General features: G+C 35.9%; 1 protein-coding gene across 1 annotated transcript in view; it reads left to right on the top strand.

Annotated features, from left to right (window-relative positions):
• The window catches only part of NPAS3 (neuronal PAS domain protein 3), a 532,332-nt gene that overhangs the window by 457,523 nt on the left and 47,443 nt on the right, over positions 1–27,366 (top strand). The window contains exon 7 of the mRNA XM_026849299.1: positions 14,472–14,590. Coding sequence (XP_026705100.1) covers positions 14,472–14,590 — 119 coding nt within the window. The remainder of the gene's footprint in view (positions 1–14,471; positions 14,591–27,366) is intronic.

The following is a 27,366-nucleotide window of genomic DNA, read 5'->3' as shown; positions in this document are numbered from 1 at the left end:
TAGAGTGGGGAAAACATAGAGAACATTTTGAATATATAATGTGTAAGCAGCAGAAGCAGCCATTTTAGGCCAGCTGGAGGATGGAGTTTCTCAGTTTTGAAGAGATGCTGCACTTAATGTTAAGTCCATTCAAGGACCTGTAATGACTTCAGCTGAAAGTAGTTGAATTTTTCAATACTCAAAGAGAACCACTGGCAAGACATTCACCACAGATCTCCTTAGTTTCACAATTTACTCCTACCTTAATATCAATAATCTTTATGTTACTGCTTTTAACTTCTTGAGAAAGTGCATCTGAATGTTCCGGTTGAAAGCCAGCAAATGAAGGGAAGAGAAGGTCAAGGAGTTGTTTATTCCTTCTGGATAGACTCCACTTTTTTTCTGTGCTATTGATTACTTAGAAGCCACTGGAGAATTTTAAACCTGGCGGGGGTTGAGTAAATAAGAGAAGCACCTCCTGCCACAGGTCTTTATATGGAAGACAAATTTCTTAAGAAACACAGAAATTCATATAATATATGAGTGAACATTGTCTATCTAGCTTGTCTTTTAGAGTATCTGGTTCCAAATATTTCCAAACCACATGTAAAATCTACAGAATAGTAACTGTACCATATAAGTTGAAGCATGACACTTCATATCTCATGAAAATTTTATTATTCATGGTGCAGCATGGTTATTCTTATTAACCTCATACATATTTAGTTGTTCTTTTGAAGTTCTTTTATATATATATTGATTGCAAATTGCATAGATTAGATGTTGTGGGGGAAAAAATATTTAGTTTTATAATTTTTTCTTTATCAGCTCAAAATGTTTTTTCCCTTCAGTTTATTGGAAATCTTGTTCTTGTATTATCTTCTATGTATCATTTATTATTTTATGTACCTTTTGCACTTCTTATTTATCTGTTCTCAAAGCTAAATATTTATAATCTCATCAATCTCTCTTCAGATGTCCTTCTACTAGAGTTTTTCTGTTTCCATTATTCTCTTTTTTAATAGCAGATGACCAAAACTGAACACAATACTCAGTGTAAAGCTTAGACTATAAATATACATAATGACATTATACATTTTTATTAATTTTACATTCATTTTTATGGTGTTCTAACATCTGAGTTTTTAGTCATAATGGTCTCTGTACAAAGCAGATGTTTTCACTGAGATATTTCCATTTCATTTTATTGTCTAGTTATAGTTATTTAAAACTCCTCAATATACAGCAGTTTCTTTGAAAGTGTGCTACATCTTGCACTTGTTAGCATGAAATTTCATCTCTTGCTCTGTTGTTCAGTTGTCTGCTCTGATTGTTGTTTAGGTCCCTCCCATGTTCCTCCTGATCTTCGTTTGACATAGTAGCTGTATTTTTAAGTCTTTCTACAGTGACACTCACTATTCAAGTAAAACATATAGCAGATGGAAAGTCTGCAGACGCTTTCCACTGATTTGCTTAGTTTGGGTGTGCATTTAGCATGAACAGGTAAAATGTAACTGTTCTATAGGAAGAGACTAATAACCCAGATAGGCCAAAACTGAAGACAGATTCCTAAACCTCATTCTTTCCCTCTTTTTCCCGATACTGCATCTGAGGTAGAACACAGGTAACTACTGTGAAGAGAGAAATTGTCTTTTATTTGTTCATAAGGATATGCTGTCCTTATGAAACCAAAATGTAAATTGTAATGTGAATGGAAGTGTCCTAAATATCGGACAATAGAAGAACATAAAAGGCTGTAAAGAGATAAAAACTAAAAGAGAAGAAGAAATGTAACGTGCTGGACATTGGTATCAGAGAGGGGAAAAGCAGGCATTTGTGTAAACCATGAACCCAGGTGCAATTCCTGGCTTTAAGGCACAAAGTGAAAAATGTCAATGTAAAAGTATTTTACATAGTTCTGTAAACAGAAAATAATATGTAAAGAGGGATATATTTATATAAGGACATAAAGTCAAAGGTCAGATCCAGTTTTGCTTAGAAATTACCAGTAGTATGGCATGTTTATCTCTATTTCCATTTCTTTAGTATAAGCATGTATTTTTTATTGTCTTGGCACTCTAGTAAAGCAACTAACCTTGTTAGAGTATGCAATATTTTTATCTATTGGAAGGAATGCATATGAATATGCTTTTCAAATTTCAAATTGAAATCATCTGCAGTGGTACTCTTCAAGGACAGAAGGGTTAGCTGGCACACAGGTGGGAGAAGAGTTGCTCATTAGGGAAGGTTTGTTACATGGTAACGTATAATTAAGGTAATGGTCACGGCTTGTGTGACAGCAAACACTCTGGCAGTTGTTTGATTGCTGTCTGGGTCAGGAGATCAGCTCTTTCTACAAGATGTATCCACATTAGTGTGTTAGTGAACAGGTTAGAAAGCAAATTACAGCTGCCTTTCTTAGGCATATTACTGTCGAGGCTCATTGTTTTGGTTTTTTACTGTACATCAGCAGTAATATGGCTTCTGAAGACTTCATGTGACAGGTTAGGCATTTTATCCTTTGAGTAAACAGTAATCATGGTGTGAAGAAAGTGGGGCATTGGAGATTTTTCCCATTCTTTGAGAATTCCATTCTTCCTTTTTAGTTTGCTCCAAGGGCTCTTTGGGGATACATATATTAAGCCCTTTAAATAGTTCATAATAAATCTTTGTCTCAGGCTGATTCTGACAGTTTTTTAAAGAGTCTTTTAAGAGAGAATCCTCAATCATTTGTTAATCCATGGGGTGATCTTTAGACTTGGAGGAAAAAGAAACAGTGCAAGCTCCAGGGTTGTGAAAATACAATGTAGAAAAATTTTAACTGAGAAAAATTCAGGAAATACTGTACCATGGAAATTTTGCCAATCATACCATGTTCTGCCTGTGTCTAAATGATCACTCTCCACATTACTCTGCTTGCAAACATTGGAGATAGAAAAATGGGCTAACAAAAAAAGGAAGAGCAATTATTATTGATGATCTTATTCCTATTATTTTGGGGTTTTGCTTTATTTTTCTCAAAACTTGAATTGAAGGGGCATTATGGGAAAAAGAAGTCATTGTTCCCATTGTTAAAATAAAGGAAAAAACAGAATTCCTTCTGTTAAGTATTTACCATTCAAGCCTCGTGATAAATCTGCCAAAATACCTGCACTGTGGACTGCTTTTTAAAATGCTGTTTCCTGTGTAATATGACAGATTCTGATTGTGTCTGTCAAAAACCTTCTTAACTCCACAATGCAAAATAAATAAATAAAGGGGGTAAATATAACAAAAGTAAGATGTCCAGTTCATTTGACATTTGTTTCACAAAATAATTTGAGTTGTTTCCTAGGAATAATGCATGGCTGCAGCCCACTGGAACTACTGTTATGTATTTGTTTTCAGCAGCCTCAGGTCTGTAATTTTTGGAAATACCTGTTCTCAACTCTCTTTGAATTTCATTAATATAGTGCTTGTCATCATTTTAGGCTTTTTTATAAATTCTACATAAGCAAATCTATAAATACTAACTTATCTCTATAAGAACTCTCTCAGTGTATTTTAGGAATATTGTTGCCCTATTATAATTTAATATGCTACCCGGAGGAGGAAATACTGTAACAAGGAAGCGGTACTAATAAGGGACAAAGCTATAGAAAAACCTGGATAGTTGGGCTTCTTACCCCTCCTGCAGCCAGAAACACGAGTGTTGGAGGTGAAGGCTGCTGCTGGAAGTGTTACCAGCCAAGCTGTACATCCCAATAGCATCAGTTCTCTGCCACGCCAGCTGTTCTAGCAAGTTCCACAGCAGCAGCAGGATTAGCAGCCTGCCTGGTTCTGCCTAGCCTTGACCAGGTCATGCAGTTTCTGTATGACAGATGAGAGGGAACAGTTGCACAGTGAATCTTGTGATGATGGAAATGTTAATAGCATTCTGAAATAAATTTAGATGCAGTGTGCTGAGGACATAATCATGTTTAAGTAATAGATATATTCACAGGATTTTTTATAGTGTTACTTGTTTGGGGCAAAGGATGGGAAAGTCTATATTGCTTTATTTTTTCCATTATTCTTTTTCTTTAAAAATAACAGGGTTAGTCACTCTGGTTTTTGACATGGATAAGTAGATTCTGTCTGAGTATATGAAATTATATGTTTTCTGACATTTTAAAAGTGTTGCTTCACTGTTTTCTGAACTATGAAGCTGTGCAGCTAGAAAAAGTAGTTCCTAGGGTACATTAGACCAGGACTTTCTACACATCATGCAAAATCTGCAAAATCTGCAGCGTTTCGCTTTATCTCCCAGAGACTGTATATTGTCATGATGCTTAGCACTGTACTTCTTGCCACTGGCCAATAATGAAGTTTTCCGTGAGCCAAACATTAAACCCTATGGGGAAAACCTTCTTCTCACCAATCACATTCATTTTTCCCTTGGCAACACAGACCTTTTAACTCCAACTCATTTTTTTTATTATTTAACCATTCTAAATTAGCTAAAAAGTTGTTTTGTAAAGAAAATTATTTCTTGCCTTCCATACTTCAAAATATTCATAAAATACCAGTTTACATTTGACACACCAACACACATCCAAATAAGGTTCAAACTTGCAAAAGGGCACAGCTTGGTAGAGCCCCTGTCACTGAAATCCAAAGAACAGAATGGAAACCTGTTTGCAGTTTTATGTAGCTGCCCACTGTTAGCAAAGATGAACCCAGATACTTGCCATGTTTGGAAAAAATAAGAGGTCAAATAATGCCCTGATCTTACCACCCTTTTTTCGCCATTTTCAGCATGTGAACATGAAGTGGTAGGTCAGATGGCCCTCTGTGTTTATCGCTGCTAAACCAGTAAGCGTTCGCCATTAGTAATGATCAGTCTGTGTTTGTACATGTATGCTTGCTTAGTTTAAACATATGCCCAGTAGCTACGTACTTTTCTAGAAAGGTTATTCAGCAAGGTTACACAATTTGTGCAAAGAGATTTTTTGGCAGGATTCTATACACATTGATATAGCAATCCAGTAGATACTAGCAACCGGTTACTGCCCCTTGGTTAGGCTGCATGGAAGATTCATGTATATAAAATAGTGTATTAAAGTAAACTTACAAAAGCAAAGAGCAATCATTGCAAATGTAATTTTTTCTTCCTCTTTGGGATTCTAATTTTAAAAGCATTAAAGAAGACAGCTGCTCATGCTGTGATATGCGCTAAACAGCCTGAAGGATGGAAAAAAATATATTTGTAGCTCATAATAACTATTGACCTTTCTGATATACAATGTTCTCTGTGTTAGCTATTCTGTTCTATCAACAGTGAAGATTGAACATGACTTTTTAATAGAAAACATGGGGTTTCAAGCTGCTTTCACAAAGGTGTTTATGTATTGTTATTTTGTATTGTAGTACAAAGACTAAGTCCTGATGCCCTTTGTCTGACATCATGTTTGTCATAAAAAAGCCCCACTGTTACTGACTGTTTTATATGAGGAATTGGCTCATAACCGTTTTATAGTCGTGATAAAAGCATTGCTCCACTAGATCCAGAACACGGGTATTGAAAATAGAATCCCCCAAATATCCCAGCAGCACAAAAGGTATTTTCTAAAGAAATAGATTCCTCAAGTGGCTATATTTACAGGGGTATTCCACTAAGATTTAAAACACTCACTTTTTGCATTCATATTGTTTGTTCCTTGGCATACGCAGGCTGCTGCATAACAGCTTTTGCTGGATATCATGTGTTCTTAAAGACTATCTTTATGATACTCTCTGTTTTCTCTTGAACTTTCCTACTGCTTAGTTGCTGAGTACAGAAACATCTACTAGCTGCAGCTTGACTTTGACACTTGTGTATGTTTCCCTGGAGTGGGATCATCCACACATCAACTGAGCAGCATGAGGTAACTCGGCTGCTCTTCTTTCCCTCAGGGAAAAGCTACGCCAAAAAGCACCTCCCATTTGGCATATGAAAATCTGGAAAGCAACCTCTTTATTGTGCTTTTTAAGCCCAAGCAGGCTGGCAATGTTAGGCAACATCAGAAGGGACTTTTTAATGTTTGTTGGGGGAGGGGTTTATGCCATGTGCTGGGAAGCAACTTTAGTGGGCCATTATTGGCAGCTCTGAACCACAGTTATTTTCACAGCTATGCTCTGGAGTGTCAGTTAATGATTCACAAGTTACTAGGCAAGAGCAGAAAACTAGCAGGAGAGAAAAAATACCCTCAGTTGATCCTTTTAGGGCATGAAAGATGGGGAACAGCATCAGCATTTAATGGCAATTTTGTGCTGAAACAAAATGCTCAAAATTGTTCATAAGAAGTTGCTCAGTAAGGATAATGATCATTTAAATTGTGGAAACCAGCCACGTCTCAAAGGAGATTTAGTGCCTAGTCCTGTATTCCTCACAGGCCCATAAAGGTCTCAGGGAATTCAGTGAAATTTTTACCCTCAAAACTAGTCAGGGCCCTTTCTTTTCCTTTGCTCTTTCTTCATTTCCCAGGTTTTTTTCTCCATAACCATTCCCTAACAGGATAGATGTGCTATTACTTATGATCCTGTACTCTTCTAACATCAGGACCTTCCCAAGCCATTGGATGTGTTCTGTTTCAAACTTTATTAAAATTGCTGCAATGCAAGTAAACAGTAAGGAAATTATACCAGAGTGCTAATTTTCTTGCGGACTGTCACTGAACTTTGAAAATTTATGAGTGTTGCTGACCTCACACAAAACCAAGCCAACAGCTTGGTCAGATTATTTATTCTGTTGCTTAAAATAAATTAACTTTAAGTGTAAAAATGTATAAGGAAGTTTGAGCTTCTTATGCAGTATGGTTTATGTACCACTCCACTCACTGGACCGTAACAGCTCTTTGCGAGTTGTTCTGGTCTGCTGGATGAATGTGGATATATTTGCGAGTGTTTAGATAATGGATTGAAGCCCAGTAGACTGTAACATTTCCAAAGGCTTTTTCAGAGTTAAAGTTTCCTACCATGATTAGTTCTGTTAATAGCAAATCTTTACTATGTTGTTTTCAAACAGGCAGAAAAAGCTCTATATATTTCATAGATCAATGACCTACCAAAATTTGTTGTAAAATCTGTCTTTCAACATTATAGGAGTAACAAAAATCTTATTCATAGCTTCACCCTGGCCACACTTTATTTATAGCTCTATCCTAGCAGCTAACTCATTCTATATTTTACCAGATATATAAAGAATTTTGTGGGATAAAGTTTACATGGGAAGTAAATTGCATATGTTGGGAATTAATAGCTTGATAAGACATGTTCCTAGACTAGGAGAAGAAGAAGAAATAGAAGGAGGTGCAGAAGTAGAAGAAGAATAATGGAAACTTTGAGAGGCATTCAATAAAGTAGTACTTCTTAGTCCAGTAAAGAGTAGTTCAGATCACTTTGGTTCTGCAAGGGTAATAGAGCATCCAAAAATTTCTCTGTATAATAATAGGGAAAGTCCGTCAATGAGTTTGTACTTTAGTTTGTCCTGCGTAACTACAGCCAGCACATGGGCCTAGTCTGCATTGAAAAATAAGCAGGGTAAACTAATTATTTGTAACACTACAGGATAACTTTTCAAAACGTGGCTTATTTGTCTGCAAATCTCTTCTGTGCCCCAAAATACAGTGTGCACAGAGAAGCATTTGCACTTGTAAAACCTGCAAACTGAGCATTAACAGTCACAGACAAATATAGTTTGCACATTGAAGATGTGTTGTTTGTATATGTATGGTAGTTATGTGAAGCTATAACTTGCTTTGTCAGTAATTGCATACACAGTCTTGTTTATCCATTGACAAAACAGCATTAAGCTCCTTTGGAGAGTTCTGGCTTACTTTTGTCTGTGGTTGATGTTAAGCCTGGTGTATTTTGGGGAATAGCACAAGCACATTTCAAAGTCTGGTGTAACCACATAAACAAGACTAAATCGGCATGTGCAGCCTGCAACCAAAGCCCTAAGCAACAGGCCACACAGAATGCTAGAAATTATAAAGTCATAATCAGGAACTTGATCCAAGTCTTTTCATAGTATTCCTACTTACTTAAATGGGACCAGGCTCTAGTGGCTTAAGTTTCCCAAAGATAGGGAACTTGTGCTACTTGTTGTGGATCTTCTGGAGAACCTCTTTGAAACTGCCATTCTTGTACACTTCTCAGACACTGTGGGGCAGCTCACAAGAATGCTGTAGACCTGTATGTGGACAACTGAATTAAGCCTTTGGTCACTTACAATTCAACCTTGAAATGAAGGAGCTGTTCTTAAAGCATTTCTAATAGTTTGTCCCATTAAATTTTATATAGTTAAGCGTCAGGAGTCAATTTTCAACAAATCAAAAAGTCAGAGTTAGCTATGCAAATTAAAAATATTAATTACACTGTATTGTGGCCAAACAGTTTGAGTCAACAGATCCCTGTATAATATCCTGTAAATCCACAGTGTATAATGCAGATCAGGTATTAAACATGGTCTCACACTTTTCTGGCTGTTGTATCTAAATTCACTGCTGATTCACTGATGACTTTTGCCTGAACTCATGTACTTTTATCACATTAAAAAGATATGCTGTATATATCTCAGTTAGTCTTGTTCCCCCAGTTTCAAACATCTATGCTTAACAGTGTGCACCATCACATGTGGACCATAGCCCAGTAATTACAGATTTTTATTATAAAACTAATCATATCTCTCTATGTAAATATAGAGATAATTTTAAAATATTATTTAAAAATATGAGTAAATATATATATATGTAAGGCTTCAATGTCAGATTAGTTGTAAAAAATTAAGTGTTTTATATAATGACAACCTATCAGAAACAATCTGAGATGCCAGCCCATCTCATCAATTGTTAGATGTGAAAAATTTAGAGGAATGAGAAAGAAAAGAAACAACCAAACAAAACCTTTAAAAGAACCAGCTTTCAACAGAAATCTGATAGGATTTAAAGTTTTTATGCCTTTGAATTTCTAATAGGCTTATAGGTCATGAAAAGTGAATTGTCTTCATCTTGGAGGCAGAATGACAAGAGATAACAGTTTGTTATCTTGTCTGAAAATATTACCTAGCAATAAATTCTTTAGAGGAAGTCATGCTTCTTTCCATTTCTTTTGGAAGAACTGCCCTGAGCCTTCCCCTTTTCAGTAAGGCCTTGGCCAGAACCCAGCATTATTCCCTCTGTGTAAATGAAAGGGAAATAAGTCACCAAAAGCCTGGGACCCAATTCTTAACTTCTTCAGCTTTTCAGTAAATAACAAACCAGAAACTTTAAGAGTCTTACCAAGTTAGACATAAGTACCAAGAATTTCAGATCCAAATCTGGTTATTCAGGAATTCGACTTCCTGTTTAGAACTGAGACAGCTTAGAGCAAAAAATATTATTCCTACAGCTCCTTTTAGAAATAGTATTGGCTTGGAAGAATGGACTAGCCTCTTTTTTGCCACCCACAATGTTAACTAAATAGTTCAGATAGTCCTTGATTTTGCAAGATGCCAAGAACACTAGCAAGACCAAGAAACCACCTATAGAAATTGCTAGTTCTGTGCTTATCAGTTGGTCTCCAGGCAGGCTTCTCATGCGCATAAATATGCGTAAGTGGTTCAACCGAATAGTCAGAGAATCTTCAGCACCTTCCTAGACCAAGCTTTAGCTTCCAGTACTTGCCCATGTTCAGCCTGAAATCAGACTGAACCCACTTCATTTAAAACCATGCATTTGCACAAGCGCTAAGTATAATTTCATAGTAACTTGCACTTAAAATTATCTTAACTTGAAGCTTTTGAATTGTATTTGCTAGGCTAGTAGTTAGAAAAATCTGCCTTTTAGCTTATAAAATTATCAAATTTGATCTATAAACTAATGAGAATTACCTTGGCAACAGCGCTTTCTTGTGAGTCACTTTTCTGATTAAAAACACACTTTAAGATACAATAATATGAGAAAAATAGGACAGTTAACTACTGAAGGTTAAATTTTCCTAGAAAGTCTTTTAATGCCTGGTTACAGACAATAAACTGCACAGAATAAATAGAAACATTTACAAAGATGCATCTAGTCCAACTGAAAATGATAGATTTATATTACCTAATTATTCATCTGAACATAATGATTCTCAGTTGTCTATGCAAAGAATTATAAGACTTTAAGAAAATGTGGGAAGAGGTTTACAAGTGTAGAAGATAAAGTGCGACCTCCTATTTTCTTACAATTTTGTATGTAGTTTTGGTTTTTTAAGAGCTGTGTAGTTAGTGTTTGAGAATGTCTCTTAAAAGCTGTATAGACAGCTGTTTTTTAGGAAGAGAAATGAAAGCCGGGTGAAAACTTCCTGGAACGCTACCAAATCCAGAAGTTCCTGTATGTTAAACCATAAGCTTTTTTTCCACCAACCCCCTCAAAGCCCTTGTTGATATTTGTAGCTTCTGGTCCTTCTAAGAATGCATGCAATGGCATGCAAAAATGCATTTTTCTCCCCTCAATTATTTTTAATGCATGTGAGTAAAAAAACCCAGAAGATGGTTAATGTTTATTCAGGCTTCTTTGGCAGTATATTACTATTCAAGACATAAATCAAATGTGGAACTTCTTTTTTCCTGTGGGACAAATTTTTTATCTGAATTTGAATGTGCTTGTGAATCAGTCATAGGGATAGTACTTGTGCTATTGCTCTGTAATAGCAATTATTTGCTTTGTTTCACACTGGTTTGCTCTATAGCATTAAGGTAGTCAGACCGCACACAGATGCACAGTACATCTGCAGATCACTGCAGGATCAGAGCCATGGACCCCAGTCCTCCAAACAGTTATGTGCATGTTTATCTACCAGTACACATTCCACTAACATCAGAACTCTTCCAGCATGTGAAGTTAAATGGTGCATGACTGCATTTGTGGAGTCTGGGCCCAAGATTATTCCCAAGGCATAGTCCATTGAAGTATCAGGGCTACAACACTTGTTCACAAAGAAATGCTTAGAAGGAGATAACTGAATAATTTTGTGAATTGGCTACTAGTTCATGCTATCTTCACATTTGGCTCCATGGCTCTTTAGTTAACATTTTAACATTTATGACACTTTCATACAGGTATAGTGGATTGCAGCTTCCTGCCCTTTGAAATGGACAACACATTCCTTGTGTCCAGAAATCTTATCCTGCATTAGCAGTTTTGGAAGTGGAAAGAGAAGAGGTTTGTCCTTTAGTAGTATCTGCCAAAGATATTTAAGGACACACAAAGGCGAGTGCTTTCCCAACAGAGTACACAGTTATCTGTTTTGCAAAGACAATCTAGACTTACTTTTTATACTTCTAAGCCTGACACTGTATAGTATTTTGTTCACACGCAGTAAGCATTGACTTTTATCATGTTATTAGCATTCTAAACTCACAGTTTCAGAGGTTTATAACTCAACAGTCGGTTTAGACAGTAAATTCAGCCCAGGAGCACTATTTTTCAGTGTAAGAGACATCTTTTGTTAGTACAGTATCAAGCCAAGTGGACCTTGCTTATTTCAGGACTTTTTAAAGGTCTTAGATTACAAATTAAAAAAAAAAAAAAAAAAAAAAAAAAAAAAAAAAAAAGACACAGAGTTTCATTCTGATGTTCCTCAGATTTCTAGCCTTCTTTGACATAATTTGGAAAAAAAATTAAAAGGCTGAGTGATAGGTATTTAAAATCAATTCCTGAGAACTCATAATGGACCATATTCTGTATATTCCTCTGTAAATCTCACTGACGTCAATGGATGTGTTCTATACACATCCCATTTTTTAAATCCTGTGTGCGCAATCACTGTTAGCATTGCTACAATATCTACCGTGGATGGGTGCAACTCTGAATGCAGATTTGTACTATCAGCTGTAATGGTTCTCTCCTGAGAGAAATTCAGAAAGCTGTTCATAAGCTGTTCTGGACTTTTAGGTAACTAATCCCATCTCACACATACACTCTCAGGTACTTTTTGTTAAAGAAAATCAAGCACTTCAGAATACATATTTATCTGGCAGCCACTGTTCCAGTCTGTTGGAAAAATTATACACATTTTACAACATTCACTTACAAAGATGTATAGGTTTGTACATATTATAGTAACAGCAAAATAATGTTAAGCTTATGATATAAGGTGATATGAGCTCAGAAAATGTCAATGCCAAGTACACTGTACCGTAGGTCAGATGTTTTCCTTTCTTTTTTAAAACTGAGTATAAAAGAGAAATCTTAATTTCAATTGCTTGGGAATGGTTCCTATGTATTACAGCCAGATCATTTTTTGAGTGTGAGATATTGTGTGTTTAATTAACATTATTTCTGTGTGTTTAGGTAATTACCGTTAGAACACATGAGGACATATTGTACTTATTGCCTGTGCTAGAGCATAATGTGCTGGACTACAACAACTACACTTGTTAAGCTGATTTTAGCATTTCTTCACACAGCAGGAAGCACCCATGCTGTGGCTTCTTAATGTACTCTTTAACTACTGCACTGCAGAGTACTGTACAATAAAAATAATAATTAATTATGATCCTCATATTACTAGTACTGCTACTATCCTGGTGACCCTGGTTGCTTTTTTAGGGTTCCACTATCCTGTACCCTGAACCACATATCTTTCCTTTCAGAGTTTTATTTCTTAGATTATATTGCTGAACAGAGCTGATTTTTTTGAGGACAGGTTTGCTGCATGGATTGTGATGGCTTCACATTCATTCAGGTCTCCAAGGACCAGCACCAATAAATGTGAAAGAGACAACAGCAGAATGGCATACTTTCCCATTTCCACCAGGATGAAAAAAAATACTCTAAATTAAGTCTAACCTTAAATGTATAATCTGTCCTTGGGAGGAAAAAAAAAAATGGATATAGCATCTTCAAGCTCTTGGCATCCCTACGAGAAAAAATTGGTTCTAAGGGTCTCTGATCTTGTGTTTTAGTAAAATAGAACTGCACGGCTGACTGACAGTTCTGATCTAAAGCATTTACGTTTAAGTTTTGATCTCTCTGCTTTTGATTAAAACTAATGAGCTCATTTAATTCAAAATGGGAATCTCTGATAAGAGAAATAAGGTTGATGTGATTGGATTAGAGGGGCAAATTAAACTCTTAGAGCAGAAGTTTGTGCTTATATAGTGTATTAAAAAGCTGTTGGCGTATTATGGCGTGTTAGATGATGAGAAAAATTTCATAGTAATTCATATTTAATCAGAAGAAATGAAAGTACTAAATATAACATGGCTCTGCTTTTCCCTCGAGTGATAAAGAGCTGTACATTTAAAATGACATCGAATTCATACTCTCTAAAACAAAAAAATCTTAAGAGAAACACTAAAGAAAGGGGCACTGTTGTCAGTTATTTCATCACAATAGAGCTGAAATGTCACAAACACAAGACAATGTGACCACATTAAATCAAGGGCAATTCAATATAATCCTTAGCTCAGAAACAAATTTTTGCATTTCTGTTGACTGCATAACAAATGCTTTTTAAATACTTGAATACTTTCTACTAGTAATTTGATCGGTTCTCCAAAACATTAGCAGAATAATTTCAGGATGACTTTTTTATTCAGTGATAATTACTTGCTGAAACTGAAAGTTAATTAATCTCTAATAATGCTTGCTTTTTTTTTTTTAAACTGCTCCAGAATTTTCTCATGGAAAACATTTTGGGGAGAGGTTGGAGAGAGCAGTAATAAAGATCATATGAAGGCTATCTCAGTGCTGATTAGGGTTGTACCTACTATTTTATCATGGTTTATACTGAGTATTTATTTGCTATTTCAAGTGGTTGCAGTTGAGGGAGTGAGAAGCACAGGTGAGAGCTATAGTTTCAAGCAGGAAATATCTCTTTAGTTGGACTACAAAGATATTTCATTAGTGACTAATTAGTCACCAATAATTAACAATGAGGATGATGACAATAATAAGAATATTTGTCATTTACTTGAGCATTTTTGCCTTCAGGCTGTTCAGTGCTTTATTGATAATAATTAACCCTCAGTAATGGGGAAACCAAGGCAAATCAAAACCAACAGTGACTCACCCTAGGTATCACTGCAAGTGAGAAGTGGACTATGGAATAAAAGCCTGCAGTATTTGCAACCTATTTCAGCAGACAGAATTGCTATCTCAGTGAGACTTTGCCTTTCACAAAATACTGAAGAACTCCCCAGTTTTTAAAACAATGTAATACCATAACAAAATCACTCCAGTCATAACAAAATTGTTCAAGAAAGAGTTAATAAGGCAAATCTCTGTTAAAAAATCTATGGGAAAAATAACTTGAAAATAAGATTTACTGAGTATACCTATATTTTTCAATTTTTTTTTTTTTTTTTGCTAAGTAAACATTTTCTAAACGAGGTAAATTGATTACAACACTCTTAGCATCCATCAGTCATTTATTTTTAGAGAGTTCAAGGATTGCACCTGAAAAATAGCTTAGAGGGGATGTATAAAATCTAAATTATGTGTATATGTATTTTTTCTATTCCCTAGTTGAATCTACAAGCCCCAGTTTACTAACCACTGACAACACTCTAGAGCGCTCTTTTTTCATCCGAATGAAATCTACACTGACCAAGCGAGGAGTGCACATCAAATCGTCAGGATACAAGGTAAGGGTTGCACTGTAGCATGAAATATTGATATCTTTAATCTTCCAGGGACACATTAATAGACAGAGAAAGGAGCTATTTCACATTTGCATATGTCTCATTTCTTTTGTTAATCATTATTATGATATTTCCAGCCTGAGGTTTGGCTTTGGTACTACACCTCCATTAAATTGATCATTATTATAATAAACATTGATGATAACAGCATGACAGCCTTCCAAAGAGCAACACTTCCAGAGTAAAGGTATATTTTACCAAAGAAAGTGAGTCAGAGTAATACCACTTCTTTCATAGTGGGAAATTACTGCTCATTTTGTTAGACTGTTAGTCATCTTTGGTTTATGTCTTTCCTAGAGAGGTAGGATTTCTTCATACAGACAGTATGCCAGAGCTATTTAATTTCACCGCCATTCTCGCTGAAGGAAACAACAAACCACAACGACTACTTTTCCACCATTTTTCTCTCATTGTCTGTCTGAGGGGCATCTGCTGCTAGGGTTCATATTTGCTGGATTTCAGACTCTTTTAAGATATGAAAGTCTCTTGTTCCTTATCAGCAGTAATCTCATTTTTCTTCAGTCATATATTGCTCATAGTGCCTGTAGCTATCAGTGGCTTTTCAATATACTAAAACTAGAAGGAATAGCACATTTTTAACATTGTCAACTTGTGGAATGAAATATGTCATCCATTAAGTATTATACAAGATAAAAGAGTCGTGCAAGAAGGTAAGCCTGAGAATGTGTGTATATTAGAAGAAGTTGCTTGTCAATGTTCGTTTAAAAACTTTCATAAGCATTTTTTTCAGTTTTCAGATGAAGATTTAGAGGATCTTTGAAATAAAATTCCCTGACTCACTTTTCCCAAAAAATTCTCTGTGAATATGGTATCGAGGTAGTCTACCTGAGCACTAATAATCAGGTAGAAACATCTTCTTTGCAAGCAAATGACTGAGAGTCCTTCTGTTGGATGGTTTCTGGGTCAAGATCATCATCTTGAGTAGCTAGTAGTTGCTACTGGAAGTTTAGGTGCAAATCAGTGGTTTCTTAATGAACCACAAGATCTCATCTGTGTACTGCTTAATTGTCAACACCTGAAAGAATGCACTCAGTACTTGTTCATGCTGGCCAGTTTATAAGTCTCAAGGTATCAAGACCAGAAAGTGTACTGGTAGTCTCAGGAGAAGGAAGGCAAATGAATGAATGGGCAGGTTATTGAAGTTATACTTATTTTCATGGTGAGGCATGGTGCATCCAAGCTAGGCCAAAGTTAGATTGGTGAAGAACCTGCTTTGCTGGATATTTTTTTTGCTGTAATAGTAATGGGAAAAAATAGAAAATTTGTCTGTGGATTTTGTAGTCTGACATTTTTTGCAAGATGTAGGTGAGAATGAAAGGAAGACATGTGAGTGACTTTGTTGTTCTCTCTTATTGGACTCCTGACAATCTTATGTTAGTCCAGCACCACTACAGGACATACCTAGAATGGCCTGGCTTGACAAAGTGGGTTTTTAACTCATTACAATACAGTTTTTGAATTTTAAGTAGGCCCTTTACTCAAAAGGAAGACATAGTAATGTCTGTTGTATAAATACATTTTCATTTCTCTTAGACCTGCTAATGTCTTATGGAAACACTAAGAACCATAACTGAGATGTCACAGGTAGAGCAGAATAAATTTTGAAAAAGCAGATATCATTTTTAGCCAGCTTTTCCTAGACACGAGGGATGGATAAAGAGTATGATAGTCAACAAAACTGACTGTAAATAAAACATTTGGGTTTTTTCCAAATTTTTCCATGAGGCACCAGCAAGTCATCTTGAGTAAAATTGCACAGTGTGCAAGTCCCAGGCAGGTGCAAATATAGAGGTATAGTTCCTCTGCTTTTTGACATTTTAGAGGATTTTATAACTGACAGTGTTTGGCTGAATTCAACTGTGTCCAGCTATATGAATTGTACCTTGACAGTTTTTCAGAAACATGGTTATTGGCAATCTGTGTTCTATGGAAGGAGAATTATCCACAGCCTCAGTTAGCCCCATAAAATTTGTGTATTTAGTTCAGAAGAGTTGGATCATGTGAATGTCTTTTTAACCAAGTGTTAAGAACTGCTTTGTTTAAACGTCATTCTCTGTGTATTAGACAAGCATAATAAAACTCAAGTGCTATAGTGAATGTCGCTCACACTTTTAGGAATGCTACCAATTTATTCATTGATACCTATAAGTCCAGTGTCAGAACAAACTTAAGGCTTCTTGAATTTGTTTATGTATATATTTTATTAAAATTAAGAAAGATCCATAAGCCTTATGGATGTACAGCTATACAAAATTATCAAAGGGAAGAATAGTTACATGATATTGTCAAAGGTCATGGGGAGAGCTGGCTAAGTTCTGCATCAGAGATCCCTGGAAGACTTCCAGCACTAACATAGAAAACACTATGCCAGATGGGGTCATGTGCAGCAGAGTTCCAGTGGGAGACCCTGGCAGAGCAGGCTGACTCAGGAGCCACTGTCTCACACCTTCAGAGTACAGCAGAGAACTGAATTTTCCTGCTGCAAAAAACAAGAGCTCCTGGCTAACAGATTCCCTTGAGCTCTTGTGTCATTGTGGGTAGGTAACCCTCTGGAGTTACCATACAAACATTCATCAGGGGCAGTGTGCTGGGAACTCTGTATCTTATGTGAGTCAGGTTTTAGCTCTGTCAAAAGTATTTAGCTTCCTGTGGATTCAATCCTCCAGCAGTGACAAAATGTTTCATCTCTGTGAAGTGGTGGTGTCTTGTTCCAAACTCTTACTGAGGTCAGAGCCACATCTCCATTTTTTCCTTGCTTTGGGGACTGCTGATGAATGTTTTCTTTAGATAGCAAATGATTGAGGTGGTCCACAAGATGCTTAGCCAGTTTCAGAATGAGTCATCCCTGCCTCAGGAAAATCACATAAAATTGAAAACAGAGCATGAGACTGACTAATCATTCAGGTTGATTTAGTCAGGACTAATTTTCTGTCAAAAGAAATGTTGGAACAAAAGTCACACTGATAGACTTACACATGTGTATACCTCAAAGGGACCCTCTTCTAGACTGTTCTGACATGAGATGAACCTTGTTTATAGTCCCTTCCTGGACTGACTTAATTAGTCCTGAATTATATGTAAAGATGGAGGTAATGACCTTTTTTCCATTAATTATATTACCTTAGAAGTCTGAAATGGGAAAGCGGTTACACAATTAATCCTCCCTCTCCTTCCCTTTCATTGTTCCTCAGTGCCCTCCTTGAACTGGGTTTTCCCATTCTTAATATTCTTAGGTTTAGAGCTTGTAGGTGAAGAGTTTACATACAGTACTGGAGAGCTATTCAGTTTTCAGTGAGTAAATCTACAATCTTTAAAAAAAAAAAAAAAAAAAAAAAAAGGTCACATAAAATGTAGTCAGCTGATAAAACACACTGTAAACAAATTAAAAAAAACAGAATGTATTACCGTTACAGCTGTTGTCTGAGATACATGATGCAGAGACTTACTGTATTTCTCAGCTGAAAATGGTCACATCTTCCTTTTTTCAGTTTTTTCATCAGTGAAAGATAGTTTTGTATTTAATTTGGATTTTTGTTTTTTCCATTTTATCTCCTTTTCCATTTGTTTTCATCCATTTGAGGGTCATAATTCTGTCCACTTAAGTTATCCCACCTTCAATGTTTCTATTGTCTGAGTTACTCAGGCATGTGTTAAAGCTAATTTTAATTGAAAACTACTTTGTTCAAGTCCAGTGATACATTTCTTACTCCCTTGTAGTATCCTATTATTGGTTTGTCACATTTACTTTCATGTCAGATTATGCTAGGATTTTTCTGTGTTCAAACCTTTAAGGGCTTCATACTGGACCCTTGAACAAAGTATAATTAATGGGATGAAGTAGTCAAAGCATCAAACATCATCAGAAACAGTGGTTGACAGTAGTTTCCAGTTCATCAGCTCATCAGATATGTTAGTATATCCATAGATATTGCTCTACTGTTTTATCGGGTAGCCCTCTCATGATAAGCAGTTACAGAGTTGGATAAGCCAACATGAGGAGATTTGCTTTTACTATCAGTGTGGCAATCACTGAATTTGGTATAAAAAACATGTGTTGCCCCATCTCCCAAGAAGCAGGCAATCAACCTTTTTGGTGATCCATCAGCAGAGTTAAGGGCATCTTAAAAATCCTTCAGGCTGTACCTTCCTACGTGGAGTGGTACTTTTTGTCTGCTGTGCTACCTAGATGCCTGCTTTGGCCCATTCAGTGCCAACAAGAAAGAGTCTCCATGTCATTAAAACATCAAAGTCATTGAGATCACAAGGCTACTGTAGAGTCTTCAGTAACTGGAAGTAAATATATGAGCTATCATGCACTGAGCAAAACTTACAACCTTAGACTTTTGAGCCTGTATGATTGAGAAAATAAATATTTACTAGGCCTTGGTGTCTTTGAAAAACTGCTTGGGATTATGGAAAAGCACATCCATACTCTTTGGAGATGAATGAAATGGACTTTGTTTCAGCTATTTGTATATGACTTTCAGGAGTTCTAAAGTCCTTTAATATGGCATGGAAGTGTTAGCACTGGATACAAGTGTAAGCCCTGTATTGCTGCTTTACATTATCACAGCTCTTATCAATGCCAAGGGCAGGTATTTACACGTTTTTCTCTCTGGTGTTCTTCACGTGCAAGAGAATTGTGGAAAGTAAGCAAGCTTAAACTGACAAAATTGCAATGAAGGAGACAGATTTTTCTTCATTATGTGTTAAATCACAGGGACTGTTAAACCAAACAGCATAATCTGAAGTACTAGTGGACATACTGCATAAAAATAAGTAAATTGCTATATAAAAAAATTGGTTTAGCAGTTTTCGTTTGGAAATGTTGATGCTTTGTTGTACAGCTAATGTCTGCATGGAGGATTCAGATTTGGTTAGGTATGCCTCATACATTAGTTGCTGTATATCAAAACATTTTAAATAATATTTAAAATTCCATAAACGTGTTTTTACAAATCAGTCTTTGCAGTCTACATGAATTCATCTTTTTGTTTTGTGCAATGGTATCTTTCTAAAAATGAAACATTTTCTGAGTCTGTGCTCTCAGATTTTGCACTCAAAATCATAAAGTTAAAATTCTTTGAATGTGGATTTTGAAGATGGAAATCTAAATTTCTTGTTGAAATTCTGTCCATCACAGTTCTATTATCAGCTTTTCTCACACTATTCCTGCCTTTATTCACAGTTGAAAATTAATATTTTTTTTTCTTTTTGTAGAAGAACTCGAAGAGCTGTAAATCTCAAATTTGTAAATCTCAGTTGTGCACTTGAAGTAAGTGCAGTTTTTAACAGAATTTAGATTTGTTAATCCAAGAGGGTGAGAGACAAAAACTCTGTTAGAGAGACAAAAATTATACAATTGCACTTGCCTTGTGATACAATTCTCTTGATTCAGTCCAAAATTGAAATTATTCTTTCCCATCTATGTGATTCACCTGGAATTCAGAAACAAGATGTCCCTATTTCAAAATCACTTTAAGGACTCAATATATCATCGGCTGGTTAAGAACACAGCAGAAAACTACCTTCCATTTCAGGGGAACAGGAAGGATTAAGAGAAGGCAGCTGGTTTTTTGCATAATAGTCTAATGATTAGTACGTTTCTCGGATGTGGGCTATGTTAGAGTCAGATTTAATTCCCTCCTCAGCCTGAGGGAATTCACATATCCCACTTTCCAGCTTGGCCTAAATTCTTTTCTCCTATTCTTGTACTTCCCCCCTTGAAATCTTTTCTGTCGAGCATTTTACTCTGTCCTGGAAAGGTATCTTGACCTTTCTCTGTAGGAAGAAAGAAAACTGCAGAATTTAGTATTTCATCACATGGCTACTGCCACACCTCCTTAATTGAGTGAAGAAGGAATAAGAAACCAACATCAGGAAGCATTATGTGAAGAGTTTTCTAAATGTCAGCACATGCATTCCACAGACTTTTCAGCACTGGAAAGACTTAAAGGTAATTTGTCAGAGAGAAGGAACTGATCGAGAATTCACCCATGTAAATCGATGACCTTTTAGTCAAAAGGAAGTCTCTTAGCTAGTAAAGATGCAACATTACTTATAAAAGAACAAAATACTAATGGGCCAATCTGACTCTTATGAAGTATCTACTTGTAGATATAAAGATACGGTTCAAGAAAAGATGGTCTGCAACAGGATTAAGATGACTCGAGTTCATTTTATGCCTTGCTATAGAGCTGTGAGATTCTATTAGGAGAGCTGTCTGGAAAAGCTTGGTTCACACGCAGCATCTAAATACATTAACAATTTCTTTAAAAGTTAGCAGCTACTAACTGTACCTCAAAAAAAAAAAAAAAAAATTAGGGCTGAGCATCTCTTAAATGGGATTCATAGCACAATTGTACCATCTGGATACATGAATATATGTTAGGCATTCATTACTGTAGTAGCACTAATGAAACTAACCAGTTAGTATTATATAAAAGGCCTTTTTAATAGCAGTCGTCTTTAAAAGAAAGATTCAAGCTTTGATCATTCCTTATGATGACTGCAGCTGTAGTATTCCCGACACCTGTATCAGGATGTGTTTCTCCTCAAATATTATCTTAAATGTTCATATGCTTCAGAGTTGTGATTTTGTTGCAGTGTGTTCCAAACTGTGTAAATGGGAAGTCACAAACTGAATTCTGAAAGGGAAGAAAACATAAAATTGAGCAAACACAAATTATTTTCTGAGAGATGTTCTATTTTTAGAAACTCTGTTATCAAAGAATAAGTGATATAAAAAGATAATATTATCACTGAATTAGCAGCAATTGCCTTTGATTCTGATCTTTAGGCAGCATAATTCTAAAGATACCTTTCTTAAAAGTCAGTGGATATAACAGTGAAAGAAAACTATGAGATCGGGGATTACACTGATACATAATAAAATATTCAAAATAGATATCATAAATATTCAAAATTGATATCACCTCCAAGCCAAATCTGTATTCTTTCAAGAATATAACTTTCAAGTTGTACTGAGTCAGAGAGATACAAAAGGTTTATTGCACTTTTTAAAGTAACACTAATGATCTAGTGATCTGTGAACTAATAGTGCAGTGTGAGATGCATTGTGGTGTTAATAAACAGAGATCAGTGAGTGGGATGAGAACAATGAGATCTCACCAGAGTGGGAACCAGAAAGTATCTTCTGTTACAAGCTGGGAGAAAGGTGTCATGCTCCTAGGTGGGAATGCCTGCTGAAAAAGAGAGGCCTTCAGTCCGTAGAGTTTTCCGAAGTTATCCACCAATGTTGTCTGCCACTGCCTGTTGTTAATGATTGGGAATATACCTTATGTAGGAGTGAAGAAAACTACAGAGTGCTCTGTGAAGAATCACCAGCCAGAAGTTGTTCTAGGACAGACAGATGCTGCTCCCAACATCTCTGCTCCACTTGGCTGTTTTGCAACTGCTGCCAGTGGATATTCTGGCCCACCTCCTTTTCATAATGTAAACATTATATTAGAGTGCAAATGCAGACACTGATAGCTTTTAAAATTATCTTTACCACTCCCAAAAGTTCAAAGTTTTTGTCCAAAGTATGCTTAGAAAAGACAATAAGCTCAGACGTTGAAAAAATGTAGCTAATATTAACTTAATGTAGATGAGTACATCTTCCTGCTCTTCAATAGATACTCGCGGAAGCAGTATCATCTTTCCACTGGTAAAACTACTGAGTATGAAACAGTCAATGAAATTCAGAACTAAGATGAAACTGAATAGAAGGCTCTTAAATTTGCATTTCCATGAATTTTTGATTTAAGAAAATTTGTTTCTCATTGTTGCACATTGTCTTGATCTGGTAATATGACATCAGTAGCTGTTGCATAGAAACTATGAGTCTTCAATTGATAGTCGTAAGGGTAAATCCTGACATCTTATGCGAACACATATGTGTATTTAGCTTTTGTAGAACTGTGATGGGTTAGCTAGAGGAAGAAGACCATATTTTTTGCAAGAGAGTATTTTTCACTGTAGCCTCTGTGCGTAAATATTTTCTTGAAGAATTGTGTGAAAACTCCAAACAAAAATATCATCTAGGAATTAAGTTGTTCCACAAATGTAGAACCTACACTTTCATTACACTGTGATCTGTCACAGACTGTATTAGTGGGCAAGCAGAAGTTCCTAATGAATTTATCATTCATGTCTAAGTAACACACACACTGGGAAAAGCTTACTTTTTGCAATCAAGGGGGTGGAGTTCTGGGTTATCGCCTGTCTCCCCATTCACTCCACAAAGGAATGGCCAGCATACATGTTGCCTTGAAGAGGTAAGGTTGTACAGCACATTTTACACACCAGCTACACAAATTGGGTTTCATTAATAGATTTTTACAATCACATGTTCTTTGACATTTAAAAAACAGTAGAGAAAATCTCTTTTACAAGCAGCTGGAAAAATTTAAAATGCTATTTAAATATTTTCATTATGAATTACTTCCCTATAATTTTTCCTTCATCATTAATTATTATATTCAATACATGCTGAAACATTAGCTGCCCACAATTCATAAGGATCAGGCTGTTTCTTTGTCCTGTTAAAGCTGAATCCTTTTAAAAGTTTCTTTTTTTCCTGCTCCCTACTCTTTACATGTTCTTAGTGATATAATACCGACATTAATTTATTTTCATTGTGCAATGAGAACAACACTGAATTATTATTTCACCTCATCATGAACTTCAAAAAGTACCTTTACGTCTCATTTTTTTAACCCATAATTCCCACATGTTTTTTAAGCTTCCTTTTACCTTTTGTGCAGGTTCTTATGTGTACAAAGCATTATGTTTTATTGGCTTTTTCCTGTTGCTTATAATCTCATTTTATTAATGAGTGTACTTTTGCAACACCCCTCTGAGTCTGGAAAGTGCTGACGTACCAAGAGATCAAGTAACTTGCCAAAGATAACAATGGTTGTTTGCGTCGGAGCCAACTGTGATTACACGCTATACTTCATCCTCAGCTTTTCTTCCTAGCGCATGAATATTGTCAAATCATCTCTGTGTTCCAGCACATCACACTTCATTTTCTCAGGCTGGTACTTCCTTTGTTTTGATGGTTGCCCTGAATAGGCAAAATGAGATGCCAAATCAAAGAGTACTCAGATCAGATAGTGTGAAGTTTAGCAGAACCTTCACAGAAAACCCAGAAAAAGGTAAACTCCTGCTCTCAACAGGGCTGCCACTGGCTAGAGAAGAGCTGCTCCAAAATCCTTTTCCTCAGAAGAAAAAAGGAGCAATGTACCAACAGAAAAACACAGCCCTGATGCTGCTGTTCCTGCCACTTTGATGTGGGAGAGGAACAGGGCTGGTGGCATCCACCTTCTTGTCTGGCAGCTGGTTTGGCTCCTTGCAAAATTTTCTTATTTCAAAACAAACAAAACCCAAACCAATTAGATTAATACTTTTGCATATGCACCATAGATTTCTCCAACCTAAAGACATCCAAGTTCCAAGTGTGGAGCAATAATAATAAGCACATGTGAAAATAGCAGGGAATCATTATGCATTGTAGCTCTTTATATTTGCACCAAAGTGAAAGTATTAGCAAATCAAAATGCCCCATTCACTCACACAGATAGTACAACTTTGCAGATGCTCTTCACTGACTTTCTACATCAATAGGTGATTGCATAAGGTTCAAAGCCCATCATTTACTCAAAAGCCAAATTTTTTAGTATAATTTGCTGTCATATGAAACAAGGTTCTTCTGTACGTGATCATCTGGCAGAATGGGAGAACAAAGGCACAGAGCATCAGTGATGTGGCCATACATGAAACCAGTAGTTAAACAAGGACCTCACATGAGGCTTTCATTCCCTGTAGTTGCTGACTTAGCCTGGTGCAATGACTTCTGGATAGTGATCTGGACACTGATTTGCTCTTTTTACCTTGTGAAATAGAACATTGATCATGAGTGGTTTGGGCCATGTTTCTGGAAAGAGTTCCTATAGTATAAATGTCCTTTTTTCTCTATTGTCCACAGTGCATATACAACACTATATAATCAAATAAGCCATTATGCTTCTGTTTCTAAATGTTTAAGCATGCCTCTTGATTTGTCCGTTTAATGCACTGATACTAGCTGAAGAATGGCATTCGGTTGAGCCCATCTGCTTTACCCTGTGGAGAAGACAGAATATAGATGTTTGGTGTGAAGAGTTTCAGTTTCTACTTTTTACAGCATCATTAGGAAGGAGTCGTTCTAATAATAATAATTCCCATTTGACATCATGGAGGTAAAAAGAAATCACTGCTGACATCAAAAATGAGGTGATATTTCAGCAGTATTATTTCACTGAAGATAAAATGGAAGTCTTTATTACTCCCAATGCTTTTAAAGAAAGCTGAGCAAGGCTTATACTGACCCTGGAGCTTATATACCTTAATGCATCTATAACCCGTATGACATAAGAAATTTTAATTGTTACTGCTATATTTTTTTGGCTGTCCCTCCTTAGGTAAAAGAATTTCGTGCCTGTTTAAAGGAAAATAATCAGTATTTGAGAATAAGCTTGGGAGAACACAATTATATTCATTTTCTTTATTACTTAAAATTCATACAAAAGACCCCCAAACAAGTGAAAACATTAAGTGTATTACAAAAAGTGGTAATTTTTTTACAAGCTTCATATTGGAGTCTTTACTGGGAATCCATACAGATTGCATAAAGAGGTCTGAACTCTGAAGAGGTTACCCTGAAGAGGATTACAAGTTTTATTTCACTTTTTATGGATAGGTATTTTATTCTCTCTGAACTTCTTGTGCACATTTCTGTGTGAATTGCTTGCCATTAAAACGACACAGCCAAGGTCTGTTTCATCAGTTGTAAACAATATGTTTTCCATTTTCATTTGTGATGGCGCATTAGAAGCTCGCATTCCCTTTTCCTTTGCACAGACATATTCAGTTATAATTCTAGGTTTTGTATATTTTTTCATCCTGAACCAAACAGTATAGCACACCAGTGACTCTACCCAAATATACTTGTGAAAGAGTGTGTCTGCCTAAGTTTGGCAATATTTCCTAAGTTTGAGGTCTATTTTTGATATACTGCTGGTTTAGGGGTTTTTTTTTTTAATTTAGGGGACACATGAAAAGTAATATAGGCTGCAGACAACTAGTGCAACAGGATGCAAATTCAATGCCTTTAAAATTGACAGTATTGCTCTAATTAAAAGAAAGTTCAAAAAATATGGATTCTTCCCATGGTTTCACTTTACAGAATTGGTCACATACTTGCAAGTACTGTCTCATCTGTATAACAAGAAAAGCCTGATCAAAATGCTTCATAGTCTTTTCACAATGAAACCTAAGAAACTTTTGCAATTAAATATGTGGTGAGATCATCACGTCATTTTGTTCCAGGCAAATATAACAGAGCAGTCACAGCTCATCTGCTGTTGAGTTACTGCTTCTCAGTTATTATCAGAAATAAGATCTGAATTCTTACAGACATGCAAGTATTTAATAGTTATAAGCCTTTAAAAAATGAAAATTAGTAGTTACCAGTTACAGTGAAATGTTTACATCTGAAATGAACTCTGCACTTTCAATGTAAAGAGGTCTCTTTCTATGTAGAAATAGTTTCAGTATTTTCCCCAAGAATTTGTGCATGCATGAACTGAATGCTTAATTTTATTTTGTGTGAACCAAATGATCCCTTCCACTTTTGACACATTTTGGAAGATCCAGGCATGTTTTTTCTCTGAAATAATAGATAAACATTTCTCTTCTTGAAAATCATTACCTTATTATTCTTTCAATTTGTTTCTCCTTGCTCAAATGCTCAGAAATGTGTATTTTTTTCCCTAATTAATCAACTTCTTTCAGTTCTGGTGATCCTTCACATTGTTGTGTTGTTACAAAGACTATGTTTGTTAGGTCAGTACACCACTAGACCTAGCGTTGTGTTTAAGAGATACCTAAGTGCAGAGCGCTGTTCTAATTAGCTCACAGGGCATCACTGAGCCCAGTCTGGCTCTCACACAGTCATATGCCCAGGGTTAGGAACGGGACACTGGACACAGTTTTTCCTGAGCAAGCAAGGAGCTGATTCACAATACACAAACATGCATTATGCATTGTTTTCAGTCACTTTATAGTCATATGCATTCATAAATTTTGATATGGTTGTAAGATGCAGACTTTGATGGTACAAAACTCACAGAAGAGCTTTAGATCACTGGAGCAACTACAGATGAAGTTTATGTTGACAATTTATCAGCTCTTCTCCGTCAAGGAAAATTGTTTTTTAGTGCCTACCTATTAGCAATCACATGCATATTATGAAATTGAGTTTTGGGGAGGACAGCCTGCCATCTGTCTTTTCTGTATTTTTTTCACAATGCATCATGCTAAAGTTAAAAGTTTCTATGCTTCAAAATGGTGTAAAATATGAGATGTCTATAATAGAGACACTTGGAAAGAAAAATAGACTAAGTAGAAATGTAAATCTTTATAAACTTTATAAACACCAGCTACTGATGCTATACTTTATGTTTTAGCTTCAAATGCCCTCCACATTTTCCACACATCGTAGTGCTGACCATGTGCTCTTACTCTAGATTTCAGGGTTGTTAAACTAATAACTAATTAATATATATCTCAAGGAGTATAAGAATGTTTTCTTCATAAACTCTTTCAGGTTCAGGGTTTGGGGTTTTTTGTGAAATGGAACTGCAAATGCCTGA

This window comes from Athene cunicularia (genome assembly GCF_003259725.1).
Source record: "Athene cunicularia isolate RWA chromosome 5 unlocalized genomic scaffold, athCun1 chr5_part1, whole genome shotgun sequence".
Taxonomy (NCBI): Eukaryota; Metazoa; Chordata; class Aves; order Strigiformes; family Strigidae; genus Athene; species Athene cunicularia.
This window is presented reverse-complemented; position numbering and strand designations above follow the sequence as displayed.